The 19,270-nt window shown below is 47.3% G+C and overlaps 2 protein-coding genes across 3 annotated transcripts; both read left to right on the top strand.

Moving 5' to 3' along the window:
- Positions 1–1,531: 1,531 nt before the first annotated feature.
- Positions 1,532–9,871, top strand: samtor (S-adenosylmethionine sensor upstream of mTORC1). Of its 2 annotated transcripts, none has more exons than XM_069162810.1 (5): positions 1,532–1,765; positions 4,829–4,970; positions 5,089–5,217; positions 6,993–7,107; positions 7,418–9,871. In XM_069162810.1, the coding sequence occupies exons 1-5, from the start codon at positions 1,606–1,608 to the stop codon at positions 8,048–8,050; spliced, it is 1,179 nt and encodes a 392-aa protein (XP_069018911.1). In that variant the 5' UTR covers positions 1,532–1,605; the 3' UTR covers positions 8,051–9,871. The 2 variants fall into 2 exon arrangements, with proteins under 2 accessions (XP_069018911.1, XP_069018912.1); XM_069162811.1 differs by lacking the exon at positions 1,532–1,765 and adding an exon at positions 4,249–4,679.
- Positions 9,872–10,371: 500 nt separating this feature from the next.
- LOC138206040 (transmembrane protein 168-like) lies at positions 10,372–16,626 on the top strand. Its single transcript, XM_069162489.1, has 4 exons — positions 10,372–12,143; positions 12,585–12,727; positions 13,495–13,769; positions 13,989–16,626. Exons 1-4 carry the CDS (start codon positions 11,007–11,009, stop codon positions 14,534–14,536), a joined length of 2,103 nt encoding a protein of 700 aa, XP_069018590.1. The 5' UTR covers positions 10,372–11,006; the 3' UTR covers positions 14,537–16,626.
- The last annotated feature ends 2,644 nt before the right edge of the window (positions 16,627–19,270 follow it).

The following is a 19,270-nucleotide window of genomic DNA, read 5'->3' as shown; positions in this document are numbered from 1 at the left end:
TATGAGCTGCTTTACAGCTCTTTGCTCATATATATTACTTGGTAGAAAGGGTGTAGTGAACATCTTTTTTTAGGTTTTGTACAGCGTCCTCCAGGAGGTATTCCCTCAACTTCTGAGATGATTGAACGTGTACTTCAAACCAGGCTGTGCTTTTCTGTAAACAACAGTGTTATATAGAGTATTTAGTCATCTTTCTGGCAGCCCACAATTTTCCTGCTGTTTTGATACCAGTATATTGTTTTTGTCAGTAACATACAGGTCACCATACCAGACTGAAGCACTCTACAGCAGGCTTTTCTATTGCATTTTTCCAAAGAAAGACACTCTGACTGATCTTACTCATACAGGCTTTCAAATTCTTAGTCTATTTAAAGAAGCAGCTCTGAAAAGGTTCAAGATGTCTAATGCTCTTTAATAATCTGCACTGAAGCCATACTAAACGCAACATTATCTATTTAAGCTTTCCAAGGTCCGTCTCCTCACACTGTCCCCCCTGAACAGAACAAAACATCACGTCAAGTCACACTCTCTCAAATCTTTTGGGCAGACTACATCCCATTTCTGGACCTAATCAGATTATCTCACTTGCTGAGGCAGTTTGCCAAAAGTCTGTATCTATGCCAAATTACTGCAGGTTGTCCTGAGCACTTTTATGAGCGTGTTTTGGACTGATCTATTTTACAAGTAGATGATCTCATGGAAAATGATGTGGTTTATGGTGCCATAATGCTAAATTATGCATATCAAGGCCTTAAAATGGTTAAAATAGCTTCATTCGCAGTAGACTTGAACACGAGTTATTTAAATGAATGAATGATAATTCTAGGTCATTGTTGGAAAAATTACTCAGAGGCTTGGTTCAAAATCAAACACATCGGACATTTATTCTTGCAAGAAGGAGCAACTACATGCACCCTCAAAGAGAGGTGTCCAGCAGTCCTCTCCTCCGCAGTCCACCCAGTCACTCCTCCGTAGGGCAGCTTGTATACAGTGTGACAAACAGTTGACAGTCACCCCCATTCCCTTTGTATCTGCTTTCGTATGGTAATACAGAGTTGGTTGTAGGTTACAAGATGAGGACACAGGGGAGTCGTCAATTAGATGGGGAAAGTAAAACAAAAAGAATCACTTTCAAATAAGACAGAAAACAAAAGAAACTTTTCGGAGCCTGCTTAACAAAGAGACTTTCCGGAGAGACAATGCAAACAAGAGGAAGGGACAAATCTTTTTTTTTTCCCCATCAGTCATTAACACATATTATGTATTGTTTTATAATTCCTCCAGAACTATGTAAGTGTAAAGAAATAAGAAACAAGAGACGAAATAAAATCCTAAAAATGTATAAATCTTTGCATTTTTCGATTACTTAATTCTGGGATTTACAAATGCACTTTGAACGCTGCACAGCACGCAGTCTGCCCCGGGCTCTCTTCCGGGCCTGTGATTGGACGATGCGCTGTCAGTTCCGAGGCACGTCTGCTAAATTCAACCAATCGGATTGCGTGTTGTTGGCCGGTGCGCCGGTTTCGCCGGTCGGGTTCCAGCTTGGAAAAAGGGGAAGCGACCGGCGGAGGCAGCATCGGCGGCGCGGTGCGGTGCGGTGCTATGGACCCCTGGGACAATGTCGAGACGGGGGAGACGGAAAACCAGCTGGAGGTTTTCTACGTGCCGATTCCGAGCGAAGCCCCGTGCAACGAGGAGCAGGAGAAGCTGTCGGGGGTCGTGAAAAACGTCCACAGAAAACTGCGCAGGAAATACAGAGAGGGTAAGCAGCCTCGGCGGGCCCCTGTGTCCCTCTCTCTCTGTCTCTCTCTGTCTGTCTCTCCGTGACTGATTATTTAGACTTTAGCTCACAAATACTAAAAGGAACCTGAAATCCTCAAGTTTCCGGTAATCAGCCCGGTAAACACGGTTTTACCGTGGTCGCCAGCGTGACGCGTGTTTTGGAGGCAGGTTAGCTGCGCCGGGCTGCAGAGAGAGGGTTGCGTTCAGCACGTCGGGCCTTTTTAAAACTCCTCAACATTGCACACACACACACACACACACAGCAAATATTACTGCTGTTTGTCTTCTGGAGAGTAAATATGTATTTGTCTTCCAAACCCAGTCAACTCGGGAGTATAATAGGTTACTAATGAGAGACACTAAAAGAATCAACCTGCTGACAATGAATGACTTTCTATTGCCTCTCTGCTGCTAATAAAAGATAAGTCTGTGGACTGAACAAACATTTGTCACAACTTTTACAACCAAATTAGCTTTTCTTTTTTTATTATTATTATTTCTGCGCGTCGCCGTCATTCACAGCCGGACAAGTCAAAAGTAAGTTGATATCTGACATTGATAAAGAGCCTCAGATCCACCGCTGCAGACTTTACTCTGCAGACAACAAACACAGTTTGTTTGAAGACACGAGGACACAAACTTGTGTGAGCAGATCTAAACTCGGGAGATGATTTGAAGTCAAACTGTGGAGGAGGACAGTGTGGGAAATTACAAAAAAAAAATATTTACAAATATACACTTTTGCTGTCACTGTCTAAAAAAATGTGTCCTTTTACAAAATTATGGGAGTGTCTTTTAAAAAAAAAAAAAAACAGTAGCCTAATTAGTCCATAAAGTTGGAAGTGTCATCATCAACTTTCCAAGAGGTAAAAAAAAAAAGAAAAGTGTACAATTATCCTGATGAGCATGGAATCAGAGAAAGCAGGAGACCATTCTAACTAGTTATGCTTTTATTTTGCTCTTATTAACCTTATTGCATAAGTTAAAAGATAAACTGAAAACTTCATCACTGCACAGTATGTACGTAGTGGGAACAACAGCGCTGTTTGTGTGAGTGTGTTAGAAGGGAAACATTTTAATGAAGTGAAAATAAAATGATGGCTTAATGTAGGATTATGATACTGGTCTAAAATAATGATCTTTTCACTGATTATTTATTTGTATTTCATCAGAGGATCCACCTGTAAGAGGCAGGTGCGAGTTGTCGGAGAAATGGTCCCCATTAATTGCTGATGAACTGAATTAAGGTCCAAACTTTTAGGTGGGATTTTCTTCTGCTTTGTGATTTTGGGGGAAGTAAAAAAAAAAAAAATCTGAATATAGTGACTACTTAATAGTAGCAGATAATAGTGTATTTCTGAGACTGTGTTGTTATTTAAGTTCACCTGGGATGTCGTTGTCCATGACCTCGCCTTTTGATTTGAACGAGCCTACAGTGATTTGAGCAGGACTACGTTCGACCCTTCCAGATGCAAAAATGCGACGTTGAATGGAGCTTCCTCCTCTCGTCGTGTCTTCATGTTTGAGTGACTGAAACAGAAAGATTTAATGTAGTTTTGTAGCTGCAGAGACGGTATGAGGGTTTTCTTCCTTCGGTGTGTGTTCATCAGCAGCTGTCTGTCCTGAAAACAGAAACCGTTGTCTTGTTGATTAAAAATGGGAAGTTTGGAAAACCCCTCTTACAACACATCAGCACTGATGTGTGACACGTATGAGTCAGAGCGCTAAGACGGAGGAGTTTGTTCCAGGTACAGGACGAGCTAGCAGTTAAAGACTGTGGTTCGAAATGGATTTAAAACCTTGCTGCAGTGCCAACCTTCATTAGGCTTTGTGCTGCTTGCTGCTTGCTGCTGTTGTTGTTGTTGTTGTTGGTCTTTCGATTCCTCTTTCTGAAGAAATGCACAGTCGTACTGGAGACCATGTGGGAGGTGAACACAAAAACAGCAGGTGGAAAATCTTTATCTCGACAAAATGAAAGTCATCGTGTAACGAGCAGAGCACGGCTGGTTGCAAGAATAAAAGCCACAAATGCCACGAATGAGGTTGTCTCCTGCCTGAATGCCCGGATGGCTCGCTTCATTCGACTGCCTCGCCGTCAAAAAAAAAAGTACGTTGGACCATTTCGCTGCTCAAATCTTAAAGCAAACAGCAGAAAGAAAACACTGAGCGCTAAGTTTTCAAGCATTTAATCTTGTGTTGGAGTGAAATGTGGCCACGTTCTCTGGTATCAGTTGTTTGGTTTGACATGCACAGAGAGGTCAGGTTTTACTGTTATTTGTGTGCTCTGCCCTACTTTCCCACCATAAAACACCACATAACTGCGATACAGTGCTTTCAAATGAGCTCATGTTTTGAATACAGCAGATCAAATCAGAAAGTATTCGGCGGAGGAGAGACTAGCTGGTTGTTTTGGAGACGAGAATAGCACAAAGAAGTCGTCCTCGGAGCAGACCTCATGATTGGTTAATAAGTAAAGCATGATCTAGTAGGCTTGGCATTGAATCTCGGTGGTCATGCTTTCAGAGCGCTGCTGTTTACCACCACTCCTCTTGTTGTCCTTTCATTTCTGCAAATCAGATGTAGAGTTCTTTTGTTTTTTTTCCCCCTCCTGGTCATGGGATTTCTCCCTTATCAGCATGTTTGCTTTTGCTACAGGCTGTCTGCTCCTGAGCAGCTGGGAAGATGTACTGACAGCAAGTTTTTGTGGACTTTTTTATTACTGTGAAATGACCATTTCAGATTGATTGTTAGAGTTCTGCTTCTGTGCTGCTGGCAGAGACGAGTGAGCTTGTAGGCGATGTTGAAGCAGCCAGCGGAGTACCAGCAGTGGCCTGAGCTTTTTCTAAGAAGTACAATCATGTTTTGGTGCTAAAGTGGATGACCAAAGCTGGCAAGTAGGTTGTGAATGTTTGTTACTTGCTGGGCACGATGAGATGGGCATCTCGAGCTGCCATTGAAAGTCTGAATTGATTTTAAGTTGTTCGGTTTGTGATTTATTTTTTTTATTTTTTTTTATTATTATTATTATTATTTTTTCCCTCAGTGGGCGACTTTGACAAGATCTGGCGTGAGCACTGTGAGGATGAGCAGACGCTGAGCGAGTACGCCCTCGCCATGAAGAACCTTGCCGACAACCACTGGACCAAAAACTGCGAAGGAGAGGGCCGCATCGAATGGTGCCGCAGGTACCGCTGACTTCAAAATGTCTTTTGATTTCTGAACTCTGTGAACTCTGACCAATGTATACCTGCAGGAGGAGCGTCTGTGACACTTCTGTTATTTCGATTCCGCTTGTGTCTCCAGTGTCTGTCAAGAGTTTTTCTTGGACGGTGGAATGAAAAGAATGTTAGAAAAAGATGAGAAAAGCGCCACGCTCGCCGTGGGTCTGACTGCAGCAGCTGTCGGTGCCCAACCGTACAGCACCATCCCCAGGTGAGCTGCAGTAACATCGCCTTCTGTTGTACATGTTCAGTACAACTGTTGGAAAAATTACTCGAGAGGCTTGGTTCAAAATCACACAAAAAAAAACACATCGGACATTTATTCTTGCAAGAAGGAACACATACATGCACCCTCAAAGAGAGGTGTCCAGCAAAGAAAAGGGGTCCTTCCCTCCTCCGTAGGGCAGCTTTTATACAGTGGGACAAACAGTAGACCGTCAACCCCATTCCCTTTGTACCTGCTTTTGTACGGTAATACAGAGTTGGTTGTAGGTCACAAGATAAGGACACGGGGGAGTCGTCAATTAGATGTGGAAAGTACAACAAAAAGAATCGCTTGCAAATAAGACGGAAAACAAAGGAAACTTTTCGGGACCTGAGACTTTCCGGAGCCACAACGCAAACAAGATGAAGAGACAAATCTTTCCTTTCCATCAACAGCCTTTAATCTTTGTCCCAGTTTCATACTACATACTGATCGTATCACATATTGAGGACATACCGATCTTCGTGGTATGCTCTTCTTTCTGTTAGGCCACCTGTTTTATGGTAACGCCTAGTTCGAAGGCACAAAGCCGAGTAATGTATGGAGCAGGCGGAACCAGTAGCTTTTGTGAGTAAATATTTGGTACGTATGCTACTGCGATGTCACCATGGACTTGAGCCACATCAGATGTTGTGTTAAACTCAGGAATTTGGAAACGGATACCCTTGAAATGTTTCAGAGGGCCCATGGCAATAAAGGAATGAGCCTGGTGAGGTGCTCTTCAGTGACATTCGTGTTTTTAGAGGGGTAAAACATTACTGTCCAAGACTGAAGAGGGTGCATCAGGTCAGGGGCGCAACCAGGTGGGTTTCGTTTGACATTTGCGGTGTTGGCCACCATCAGTATGCTCTCTAGGATCTGTCAACACCGAGTTCTACTGTGACCTCTTTATTTTTTCAATTTCCTTAAACCGCAGGTCAGTAGTTTACGATACATTATGGATACTTGAACTGACTGCATCCTTCCGGCTCAGAATTTACTGTATTTGTTTGATTGACACGGTCAACACTGCACAAGCCTTAAAACAATGAAACATCCACTCACTCTGGATTCAACATTCCAGCCAGGCAAAACCGTTTAAAGATTGAAAGTTGATTTACTTCATTCTTAAACGTACTGGACAGACCTGAATATTCATTTGCAGATGGGTGTTCATGCTCTACGCGGAGGTCCCCTACAGCCTGCGGTGTACATCATACTACACACAATATAAACATGCACACTTAAATGTACTCATTTAAATTGATTATTAAAGGATTAACATTTAAAGTTTGACCTGAAGAGCATTTCTAACTCAACCAACTCGCGTGACAATATTGAGTAAATGTAATGCAAACCAAGGGAGAAATGTTGTGTTAACAGTCTTTATCCATCAGGATTCATGACCGTTTTAAAAACCACTTACACGCTGCATGTCATTAACTTTTGATGCTGAAATATCACCTCAGAAGTGGTGAAGCAGGTCAATGATGTCTGTCTGTCTGTCTGTCTATCTATCTATCTATCTATCTATCTATCTATCTATCTATCTATCTATCTATCTATCTATCCATCCATCTATCTCCTGATTGCTTTATTTTTAACACCCATTACCTTTATGAAACGTTTCCTATGGACCTGTGTATCAGCTACCTGCACTCATTAGTATATTTACATGGTACACTGCTGGTATTTACATGCGAGCTGCAGACGCTGACACTTCTTCCACATCTGTGCTACAGTTCGATCTCTCAGCTGGGGAAAATGCGCCTTCTTGATGTGGGAAGCTGCTTCAACCCTTTCTTGAAGTTTGACGAGTTCCTGACAGTTGGGATTGACATAGTGCCTGCAGTCGAGGTACGAGTGCTTCTTCTTCCTGTTCACCTTTTTGTCGATGACGCATTTTAAATTCTTGCGTGAGGTTTTCCTACCCGGGTGCAAAGTGTTTGCATTACATGCAAAAAAAAACCAACAACAGCAGAACTGAGTCAGCCAGAGGTGTCAGTGTTGTGGTTTACAGTCCGAGAGGCAAGTTCAGCAGAAAGCAGAACAAAAAAAACGCTGCGCATCCTGCAGCTGCAAGTGATGAAACCAAGTGGTGTGACTTTGGTGATTGGAATAGAAGTTCACATTTGAACCATGATTTCTGTCAAATTTCTCTTTTCAGAGTGTGTACAAGTGTGACTTCCTCAACCTGCAGCTCCAGCAGCCTCTCCAGCTGGCCGGCGACGCCGTAGAGGCCTTCCTCCGCCAGCTCCACAACCCCATTGACGCTCTGCCGGCTCAGCTCTTCCACGTGGTGGTCTTCTCCCTGCTCCTCTCCTACTTCCCCTCACCGTACCAGCGCTGGATCTGCTGCAAGAAGGCCCACGAGCTGCTGGAGCTGCACGGCCTGCTGCTCATCATCACACCCGACTCCTCCCACCAGAACCGCCACGCGCTCATGATGCGCAGCTGGCGCGTGGCGGTGGAGTCGCTGGGCTTCAAGCGCTACAAGTACATCAAGTACTCCCACATGCATCTCATTGCCTTCCGTAAAGTGTCTCTCGCCACCACCAGCGACCTGGTGTCGCGCAACTACCCCGAGATGCTCTACATCCCTCAGGACTTCAACTCCAACGAGGAGGAAGACTGCGCCGACATGCCGTCGCAGGAGCGCTCCGAGTTCGAGGACGACCAGCTGGCTTGGGGCTTCACAGAGCTACCGGACACGCCCTACGATTCTGATTCTGGGGAGAGCCAGAGCAGCTCAGTGCCTGGCTTTTACGAGATAGAGGATCCCATCCTGCTTCAGAGTTAGGCTAAACCAGCACCCCCCAGCCCGCCCTTGTTCTCTACCTACCCGTCACCTCCCCTTCAACTGCTGCGCTGCCAAATTAAACCTGCTGCATTCTCCTCCCCTTCCTCTCCAAACAATGCAGTTTGCACAGTGTGAAAGACAGAAGTTTACAGATTATTTTCTCATATCCACGCTCCTCTGACGGCACACACGTATATATATATACATACACACACACACATAAACAGACACATACATACACACACACACACACACACACAGATGGATATATTTTGATAAATAGCTAGGTTTTTTAAGAGCTGGAAATTGAATGCCCTTAACATATCTAAACTTCCCGCTCCTTGATTTCCACCCCATCTTCCAATCAGCTCTCCGCAACAGAAGTCAGCTTGTCTACATCCTGTACTCAGTCTCCGTTTGAATAAGCTAGTGTCGCAGGCTGCTTCGTACAAAAGCCAAATCCAGCAAACCCCAAGCGGTCTGACAGGAGTTTGATTGCACTGGAGAGACTGAGGTTGAATGAGTGGACTGGTACGCTTGCTTTCTGTCACAGTCTGAAAATTCAAGATGTGCATTTAGTTTTCCAAGAGAAAAAAGAAAAAAAGAAAAAAAGAAATTCATCGTTTTGAAATATATATTCTCAGTCAAACATTGGTGTTGTCCAGTGAAAAGTGATGCAATGCCATTTTAACATGGCATCTGCTGAATGAGTGGTGTATCTTTTACAAGAAAGTGGTATTTGTAGCATTTTAAACATTTTCAGAACCATTACAGTAGGAGTATTACTAGGTTTACTAATGTGAAAATTTAACTGTTTACTTATTGTGTAACAAGGTACGAGTGCAAAATAGGTATTGCACTTCTTCTTTTTTTTTTTTTCCCTCCTTTCAATGTCCTTACAGATATTATTCTTATTAATTCTCCAGCAGAGAAACACTGCAAAGGTTGTACTTTACAGCACCGCTACCCTTCGACACAACTTTTTAACTTTGATGTGAAAATAAAGTAAAATACTCTGCCTCCAAAACGATCCAGATCTGAGCTCCTCACAGTCCAAAAATTCACCTCGACAGAAGAAGATTTGCACTAATTCACAGTTTTGTCATAGGGAACCTCTGAAACGAGTGAAAGGATGTCGATTTTAGCAACAGCAAGCGAAGCCAGATCTGAAGAAACTGTATACTGCAGGTTTTTAGCTAAAGACACTACCAGGTGAAATGAGCGCGTGTGTTCCTGAACGGGCTAAATGTGCGGGTGTGGTTGGGTTTTTCAGTGTGAATGAAAGAATTTACGTCGATGTGTTTGTTTGTTTGTTTGTCGGTGGCACTTTATCACTGATCCCAAAGGGTGTCACAAAATGTAATTCTTTTCCCATGATGACAGTTTTACAACCGATATGATGGGACAATAAGATAATACCAATAAGTATAAGGTGCCTTCTTTGTTCATGATTATGTTGCAAACAGACTTGCATGCACCTGGAGATAATCATAGCTCTCCTTTGTCATATTAACGGAACAAGAAACATTTCCAGTGTTGGTGTAATGCAGTGTGTTGTTGACATTTCCATATCATTTCTCCAGTCAGTTCCTTTGCTGATAGTTCCTGTTTTAACAGAAAGACAAAAAAAAAAATAACATTTCACAGTTCCACACATATTCAGACTTCGAAGAAGCGTGTTTTGTGATTTGTCTTCCAGTGTTTCTTTTGGTCCATTTGCATGAAATGGTTCATCTCCATTATCAACATTTTCAACAATGCAGAACAATGTGTGCTTATAGAATGGTTGTATTTCTCTTTTATAAATGAATGTAAGTGTAAGATGTTTGTGCGTGTGTTTTTTTTTCCACCTTTACCTTTAAATATTCAAAATAATACTGTGTACAACTCGTGATGTTGTGTTTTTCAGGAGGAAATCTATATTTTATTATATCATGATGAGACTAGATATCATCCTACATGTAGAATACCATAATTTGGTAATATTGCACCAGTGTTGTCTTTTCCTGCTTTAAAAGACTGCGCTACGATATATTCTGAACTCACCAGGATGTTCTAGATTTTCCTTCATTCACTTAGTCCTTATATCCACAATACTGATGATTATTCATCAAAAATCTTAACTATATAAATATTTTGCCAAAGGACCGATAGTCATCCCTACAAATTCATTGCAACATTGAAATTTGGGGTTTTTGGTCCAAAACATTGTGATTTTGATTTTCTCCAATAATAGTTCATGCGAAACAACCACAATTAAAATCTGAAAAAAATGACATCGCCGTGATTATCAGGAGTAAAACTTCTGCACCCATAAAAAGTCGAAATTAACACATGACAAGCGATTGAAAGCTCCAGCAAAAGCAACTCGGCAAATAGCCCGAGCTAAGCCTTTTTAATTAAGTTTCACCCTCGTTCATTTAATTATTATATCTATATGCCAAACAGACTATTTGACAAAAAAAAAAAAAAAATCAGAAAACTTGAGCTCAAAAATACGGACTGACCATCGAACGCGGTAAAGCACAGTTTTGACCTTCCGGACTTGCCGTAGCCGCATCGGGCGTCATGGCGGCGGTCTTCTCCCGGAAAAGTTTGGACGTGACAAAACTTTTTGGACCGACATGTACTTCACAGTCCTGACAGGCGTCCCGGTGCTCCGTCTGCAGCCGTCGAACAGAGGAAGGCGAACGAGCGACGACTTTCAAGATGTGAATGTTTCCGAGTGCTGACGTTGACGCGACGCGAAGATGCCGCGCGGACGTTCGCTAAGCTAACCGCTGAAAGCGACTGTTCCGGGGTTTGTGACGTCACAACAGGAGACTAACCCCCCCTCCGTTCAACTCCTCTAAAGTGCCTGTTGTGGCTCTTGGGCGGTTCGTTTTTTGTTTGTTTTGTTTGTTTTGTTTTTTCCCCGCGTATCCCCCCCCCCCCCCCCCCCAAAAAAATAAATAAAATGTGTCGTTTCCTCCGCTACTGTGTCAGCCACGGCCTCCGCGCGGGCATGACCCGGCTGGAGGAGGTGAACGGCGAGGTGAGCGTGTGGTCCTCCGTCCGGTGGCTCGGCTACCTGTCCGACCTGAACCTGCTCGCGGCCCTGTGTTTGGGTCTGTACGCCCGGTGGGAGAGGACCGCCGAGTCCACGCTGCTCGTCGTCTTGGTTTTGGCTCTGTGCGTCCTCGGCGTCGCGGGCGTCCTGCACTACTACCTCCACATGGAGCAGGTGAGCCTCAGCCTGCTGCACCTGTGGTTCGGCTTCCTGCTGGGTCTGCTCTGTTTCCTCGACGCCCCGGCCCGGCGGAGCGACGTGAAGGAGCGGGCGGCCGACTACCTGCTGCTGGCCAGCGCGGCCCTGAGGGCGCTGTGGGCGCTGCTGGAGAGGCTGTTGGGGGGCGCCCGGTACCGGCCCGCCTTCCTCACCTCGGCGGAGCGGCTGCAGCTGGCGGGCTTCGCCGTCGCCAGCGCGACGCTGCTCGTCCAGAAGTCCCTGAGCGTGACGGTGCTGGTGGCGGCGCTGGCCGCGGTGGTGGTCTCCCTGCGGATGAAGGCTCTCCTGGCTCTTCCCGTCCTGGTCTGCTTCGCCGTCGTCAGCGCCCTGCTGTTCTTCAGGTCTCTGGACGTCGCCGCCAACCCGTTCGCCCTCGCCTGCTTCTTCAGCCGGCTCGTCTGCGACCCTCTGCTGGACGTCTACTTCAGCGGGCTGTCGGTGACCGAGCGCTGGCGGCCCTTCCTCGTGCGGAGGGGCCTGTGGCGCCGCCTGTCCCTCCTGCCGCTGCTGCTGGCGGAGGCGGCCTTCGTCGTCCTGGCGGCCCGGAAGGTGACCGACCTGGACCGCTGGTACCTGACGGTCCCGGGCTTCGTGGCGTGCGCGCTCTTCTGGGCCATCTGCCACATGGTGTTCGTCATCACGTTGTGGGGCTTTCACACCAAGCTCAGCGACTGCCAGAGGATGTGCCTGTCCCAGGGGTCAGAGGTCAGCGGTCTGGACAAGGTCATGGCCTCAAAGGGCGTGAGGCATTTCTGCCTCATCTCGGAGCGCCTGGTGCTCTTCACGCTGCTGTCAACGGTTGCCGTCGCCGCTCTGTGTTGGCAGGTAAGAGCGACCGGACGGCGTCCCGGAACCCTTTTCTGTGCTGCAGAACCGGGCCGGTCCGCCGGGACTCATTTACACTTCGCACGTGCAGATTTAACACTTCCGGATCGAACAGAACAGTCCGACACGGTGTTCTTACGTCCTCGCAAAGTAAAGCGTGTGATAAGTGAATCCCATCAAAGCTCAAACGGATCAAACTTTTGCATTTCTGTTAAATCGTAAACTGTGCAGAAGTTTTTGTAACGAAACAAAATGATTTGAATTGACCGTGTCTACTATTAGTTCATTAAAAACAAATCTTGTACTCCATTGTTTACTTGTTTATTTAGACCCCCATCAAGTTTTGGGCAGCAGCAGCAGCAGCAGCAGCAGCAGGGTTCCTCGCCATCACATCTCACGTTCCACTTTTATTTGACAGCAGTGTTTCTTTGTGCCCCGCAGGCGTCCAGCAGTGAGTTTGTGAGCACGTTGCTGCTCGTCCTGGCTCTGGAGTCTCTCTTCCACGGGCTCTTCCGCGAGCTCGGGAGCAGCCTGGGAGGAACGTGCGTGGGCTACGCCGTGGTCATCCCCACCAACTACTGCAGGTAGGGACGAGCCAGGCCGGCGGCGGAGCGGGAAACGCCTCCCGCTTAGTTCAGACCTGCACGTTGACAAAAACGCGGCGCCGGAGACGAATCCGGGCCCGCCGGGTCCTCCCAATAGAAAACAAAGCTATCCCTGGGGGGGGGGGGGAAAAAAAAAAAAAATCTCTGAAGGGAGCGTTATTACGTTAAATGGATCTGGAGGTGAATGATCAGAACGAGTTTGTACTGCTAGTTCGTCTGATTCAACAAGAGTCTGAACGACACCCGATCACCACAGATGATACCAACGTTAAAGATGCAGATCTCATGTCGGCCGAATCAATATTCTCTCAATAAATAGATGGATGTACACTGATATATATATATATAGACTGTGTGCCTGATGTACACTGTACACATGACTGTAGATCTATCTACGCAATCTTTGCAATGCTCCCTCAAATGTTGCTAGGCAACCCTTTTGACATTTTACAGTTTACACACCGGCCAACATTTACGCAGGCACAGATAATATCTTTGACAGGCCGCCGATGATATCGTCTGGCTGATACGTCAGTCTAACAGACGGCGCATTGATGCAGGCGAGGGGGGGGGGGGGGGGGGAACTGGCCACCCCCAGTTTAGGCTACTTGGCCCTCTAATATCAGTCACACTCGCCGGCCTTTATTTTCGAAATGCCGTCGACTCGGCAGACATTCTTTCGACTTGACGGGAACCGACACGACGGCAGTCTTCACCGACCCGCGACTTTCTTCTTGGTCCCGCAGCCCCGACGGTCATGCGACGCTGCTGCCTCCCGGTCAGGTGCAGGAGCTGAACAGGCGCTCGACGGGCATGCTGAACAACGTGCAGCGCTTCTTCGCCCACCACCTCATCGAGCCGTTCAGCTGCGACTACTCCACCAGCGGGGTGAGTCTGGAGGCTCTGCAGGCCAAGATCAAGTCCTTCCTGGAGCTCCGCACGGCCGACGGGCCTCGCCACGACACCTACGTGATCTTCTACAGCGGCCACACGCACCGCACGGGGGAGTGGGCGCTGGCAGGTGAGACGGGACACACACACACCCCCCCCCCCCCCCCCCGACGACGACCCGGTCGTCTTTAATAGTCGCAGTCGCACACGTCCGGGTCCCCGCCGCAGACTCGATCGCGCAAAACGACCCGGACCCTCCCCGCATCTTTTCAGTGAACCCGTCTGGTTTCCCCCTCATCGGCGGTTTGAGTCGGCGTCCCCCTGTAACCGTTCTGTGTTCCTCCCCCAGGAGGAGACGCGCTCTGTCTGGACCAGATCCTGGACTGGTGGAGGGAGAAGAACGGCAGCTTCTGCTCGCGCCTCATCGTGGTGCTGGACTGCGACAACTCGTCGCCGTGGGTGAAGGGAGTGAAGAAGGTGGAGGGCTCGTACGTGGCCGCGCAGGGCGCCACGCTCGCCAGAGCGACGGACGTGGAGCTGCAGGACCCCCCGCAGCTCGGCGACTTCACCTCGCAGTGGGTGGAGTACAACTGCAACTCCAACAGCGACATCCAGTGGTCCGAGAGGGACCGGCCGGTCTCCGCCATATACGGCATCTCCAAACACTGGAGCGACTACACGCTGCACCTGCCCACAGGAAGCGACGTCACCAACCACTGGAGCATGTACTTCCCCCGGATGACCTACCCGGTGGTCCAGCTGGCGCTGTGGTGCGGCGGCCTGAACCTGCTGTGGATCTGCGGCGTCTGCCTGCGATGTCTCAAGAGGGTCAAACTCAACTGGTTTCCGCCGGCGATACTGGACACTGGACAAGGCTTCAAACTGGTCCGATCATAGAAACACCGGCAGATTTTATTTCTCTGTTTTACACAGAATATTTCTTAATATTTCTTATAAAAGAGGTTTGTTTTGGGGGTTTTTTTTGGACCCTGAAAACAGGCAGCTATTGGATCGAAAACTTACCAGCATCCTTGTTCAACCACGAATCAGTTACTGATAGAAAATGTGTCCCCGGCACCCCGGCCCAGCGGAGCGACGTGACTACCTGCTGCTGGCCAGCGCGGCCCAGAGGACGCGGCTGTCCGGGGGCACCGGGTACCGTCCCGCCTTCCTCACCTCGGCGGAGCGGCTGCCGTACCAGTTTTTAAATGTTCTTTGAAATAATAGTTCTGTTAATGTGCATTTTTTTTTTTTTTTTTTTTTTTTTAAGATTCAACTTCAAGGTCTTTTTTTCTCCCAACAATCCCTCCGCAGACGTACATGCCAGTTTGTGGGACGAGACCGAGCACACCGAAACTCTCTTGCACATTTACTGTTCGAACATTCACGCGTTGCCTTTTACCTTCGGATCAGCAAACAGCCCGCGGAGGCTGGTCCTTTTAATCTTAAAACCAAAGTTCAGAGGAAAGAGCTCAGGCATGAAAATACATTCTGCGGTCGGTTTCTAAAGCTCCCGATTCTGTTTTTCGATGAAACGATTCCTCTCCCGTCCTTTTTACTTTGTATTTTACACTCGGAGCGCTTGTCTGCTCGACCGCACTGCATTGTGTCCAATGTTTTCTAATGCTTTTCGGGGAGGAGGGAGGGGGGGGGTTAAATCCACTGCAGCTGCTTCAGGGAGGCCACGGAGAGTTTGAACTGTTCTGATGAATGCACTACCAGCAGGGACGTATGAGAACCGCCGTATTTATCGCACAATGAACCGCAAGAAACCGCTATGCAAGTTTATCCTAATCACTTTTAACGTGTTTGCAAAAGGGATTCAAATGTAAGAAAACCAGGTGAAAGATGGACGAACTTATGCAATAAAAGTGGAGCTTCGCTGCTCCGATTCTAAAACTACCGGGCTCCAAATAACTCCTCATTACGTGCACGCTGCCCATGAACATAAGCAAACGGCTTATTTTCATGTCGGACTGAAAACACCCGTCTGATCTTGCACACAACTTTTTTTTAATTTTTTTTTATGAGGCTTTTATTTCCCAAAAGCTTTTTTTTTGAAAAGTCTTCTCGAAAGAACTGTGGAATTCGGTGCAATTATAACGGGACGAGGGCAGAAATGAAGGAGACTGCTAATTTAGTTCGAGACGAGTTGTAAACAATATTTGACATCCAGGAAGATTTGAATTGAAATAACCGCCGCTTTTAATTTTCGGGTAAATGTGAATTCTTCATTCATTTGTGGGACACTTTTATCTTCATGTTAAACTTCGCACCTCCCTGGAGACAATTTTTACATCCATCCATCATTAATATTATTATTATTATTATTATTAATATTACACCCCGGACAGGTCACCTGTCCGTCACAGGACCAACACAGAAGGACAGCAAATGAACACTTTACCAGCCTTGAGAACAGGGGAGAAAAAAAAAAAACAACCCACTTTGCAGCATCGATTATTCAGCCGTGAGCTTACTGCTCGTCAGTAAGTCGCGTGTCGGGCCTCCGTACCTCGCGGCCGGGGCGGAGCCGGGGATTAAAGCAGCTGATCGACCTCCCGAGCCGTCAGCCGCCACGGTGATCGGTGAGGAAGTCTCGAAAGCGCCAGGAAATGTTTGTACAGCTGCAAAGGCAGGCGGCTCCAAAATAAAGTGTACTTGTGAGGTAAAACGAGTAGAAAGAATAATAAAGAGCAAAGCATTTGCTGCCCTGCTCCTGGGGTTTCGGGGTAGACGCTGTGATCAAACCGGTTGGAGTATTTGTCTCCATGGTGACAGAAACTGTAAACCGACCCGACTCACCCAGCATGGACACCGCCTCCGCTGGGCAAAAAAAAAACAAAAAACCCGGCAGCAAACGGTGAACCTTTAGTCTCTACAGTACGGACGAGAGGAAAAAGATTCATTACACACTTTGCATGTCACGGTCACACGACAGCACTCACCTCGTCAGCCCAAATAAACGTTTCTGATTTATTCAGAAAATCCCACAGACTGACGAAACTCCGATTTTCTGTTGATTTTATTGAAAACATTATAAAATTCTGTGGTGCAGCAGCATATGTCAGTTTGTAAGATCTTTAACACGTTCACATTTACACAAACCAAATTGAAAAATGGCATTTTACAGCAGGTTGCTGATGAGACGCAACTGCACGGGGGGGGGGGGGGGGGGGGGGGGGGGGGGGGGGGGGGGGCAGAGACAACGGAGCGTCTGCCGCCTCCGTGTGGCTGCAAGTGGAACTACACTGAACCCTCACACGCTCCAGGAGAAGGTCCCGGGTTGGTTCTTTTTTTTCTGATTTGGTTCATGTTCTGTGGATGTGCAAATCCATGACTTGGGTTGGTTTTTTTTTTAAGTTTTTAGGTATTTCAAACAAAAGCACTCCGACCAATCCGAGGCATGAACACATCTAAAAAAAGCAAACTTCTCAAGCGACTGAATGAGCACAGCACAGGAATACAAGTACAAACTTTGATACATCATCTAAACATTATTTTAGGCTTTTAAATTTGCACAACATCATCTGAACGGCAGATTCTGATGGATTTACATTCACCAGACAATTACTGTAGCGTCATTAAGCCGAGCTTACAACAGGAACGTTTGGAGCTAAATTCACGCACGTCTTCTACTTTCTGGCCTACTATGAGATACGGAGTCACTGGGGCACAACGAGCAACACAGGAATGATCAGGACAAAGACGAGAAGGTTTTTGGTTGACAGTGTGGACGACCACCGTCGGCGTGAAGCAAATTTTTGGTCTCCTCGCGAAGAGGTTTGAACATTTAACGAGAGCTGCGACTAACGAGCTTTTCCACGATCGGACGCACCTCCAGGTTATCATCGTGACTCATCAGTTTGTCTATTAAATGTGAGAAACTAGAGAAAAATGCACAACATAAGTTAAATCATTTTAAATTCAACCACAATCACAAAATGGCATCAGACCCTCGTCGTGGAGACGCCACAGCTGGACGACCCGGCGGGGTTTGATTGGGGAAATGAACCGTCGCGCCAACGAATTCCCCGTCGGCCGCTCACGTCAGCTCCGCGCCTATCGACGCTGTTGCTGGCACACAGACCTGAAGCAACGAAGACGACTTCACGTATTTAGACTCGGAGCGTGAGGGAGCTGGATTTGTGTCACATTTCAGGCGGTTTTTGGTTTGACCTCCCGGTGACCTCGCAGACGCGACGTCAACCGATGGCCGCGAGGGAATTTAAAGGAATCGAAATGAGGCTCAACAGCAGTTTGACATGCAAACATGGCTGCGTGGCGTTCATGGGGTTCGGCGAGAGTGATCGAAGCTCCGGCTGACGGCGCGTGAAATATTTGGACCGCACGGAGCGGTAGGTGGCGGTCCCCCCCCCCCGTCGGACCGCTACGCCCCTCCTCTGAGGACGAAGCCGGTCTCCAAGCAAATTCAGCCGCGACGCGTGACGCGAATTACATTTGGCGTCAGGGGGATCAAACTCGCGTTCCGATGCGGACGGCGGAGCGCCGCCTCGAACGCGATGCCGCGGCCGGGGGATTTGCTGGCGAGGCGACCCGTCTCCGCGGCGCCGCGTTCAAGCCGTGTTGATTGTCGCGTGTTGGTTAGACTGCAGCTCGCTCCCCACCTCGTTCCACAAAAAGCAACTCGAGTACAATCTGCTGTTTATGGTCGATTTAGCCTGACGAAATAGCCGCAGTCACAACTAAACATTTACAAAAACACCCAAACTATAATCCCATTTGTCACCATTTAAATAACCAGGATATGGTACATCTTGATTCTTCCTTTTTACAAACTCGACGTTCTTTTCGAGAGCAAAGTCGGGGAGGAGGGAAAAGGCTTCCGCCGGCTTTCCCCTCCGTGTCGGGACTCCTCGGCGACGACCCTCGAGGCCTCCGGAAGGGAACCCCTGACCTGGGAATGAAAAGCCGAAAGCGTCCCCCCGCACGTAAGCGATGAACCTTGGATCGAACTTACTTTAAAGGAGAAAAAAAAAAAAAAAAAAAAATGCGCCGTAATAAGTGAAAAGTGTCATCTGAACTCAACCGAGTCATTATTATTATCGACCAGCTTCAAATTTGACCGCTGCTTGGTAAATGACGTGGCCAAAATGGAAACGGGAGTTTGCGTAGCAGCGGACGATAAGCAGAATCCAGATCGGTCGTCGTCGCGCCCGCGGGAACTCTTGCGCAACGCAGGAGCGAAGCGTATTTACAGCGGCGGCCGCGACGCTCCCGCTCACCTCGGGTTAATTAGTGAAGACAAAGTGCAGCTGCGAAAAAGGAATCCGCTGTCGATTATTGGTTAAGAGTGCATCTTCCTCCCAAACTGCTCCGCCTCTCTTTGATTTAGCTTTTTCTCCCTCTCTCCCCCTCCCCCTCACCCAACATTCAAAATAACATATTACTTGCAAAAAAAAAAAAAAAAATGATCTTGTCCTGTGTATAATTCCCCAAATGTCCTTAAAAAATAGAATGAGGTAAATCCCTGTAGTGTGACAACAACTACGCAATGCACCACATGAAAACTGCCCCTCCCATGGTTCCACGTCGTCTCGGTTCATGTAGGCACAAGAACAGTCTACACGGCAACCGTGTGTCCGTCCGGCTGCCTCTACGTGTCTCTTT

The sequence above is a fragment of the Embiotoca jacksoni genome, unplaced genomic scaffold (assembly GCF_022577435.1).
Source record: "Embiotoca jacksoni isolate LCO1_2020_lvr unplaced genomic scaffold, fEmbJac1.0.p SCAF_3, whole genome shotgun sequence".
Classification (NCBI taxonomy): Eukaryota; Metazoa; Chordata; class Actinopteri; family Embiotocidae; genus Embiotoca; species Embiotoca jacksoni.
This window is presented reverse-complemented; position numbering and strand designations above follow the sequence as displayed.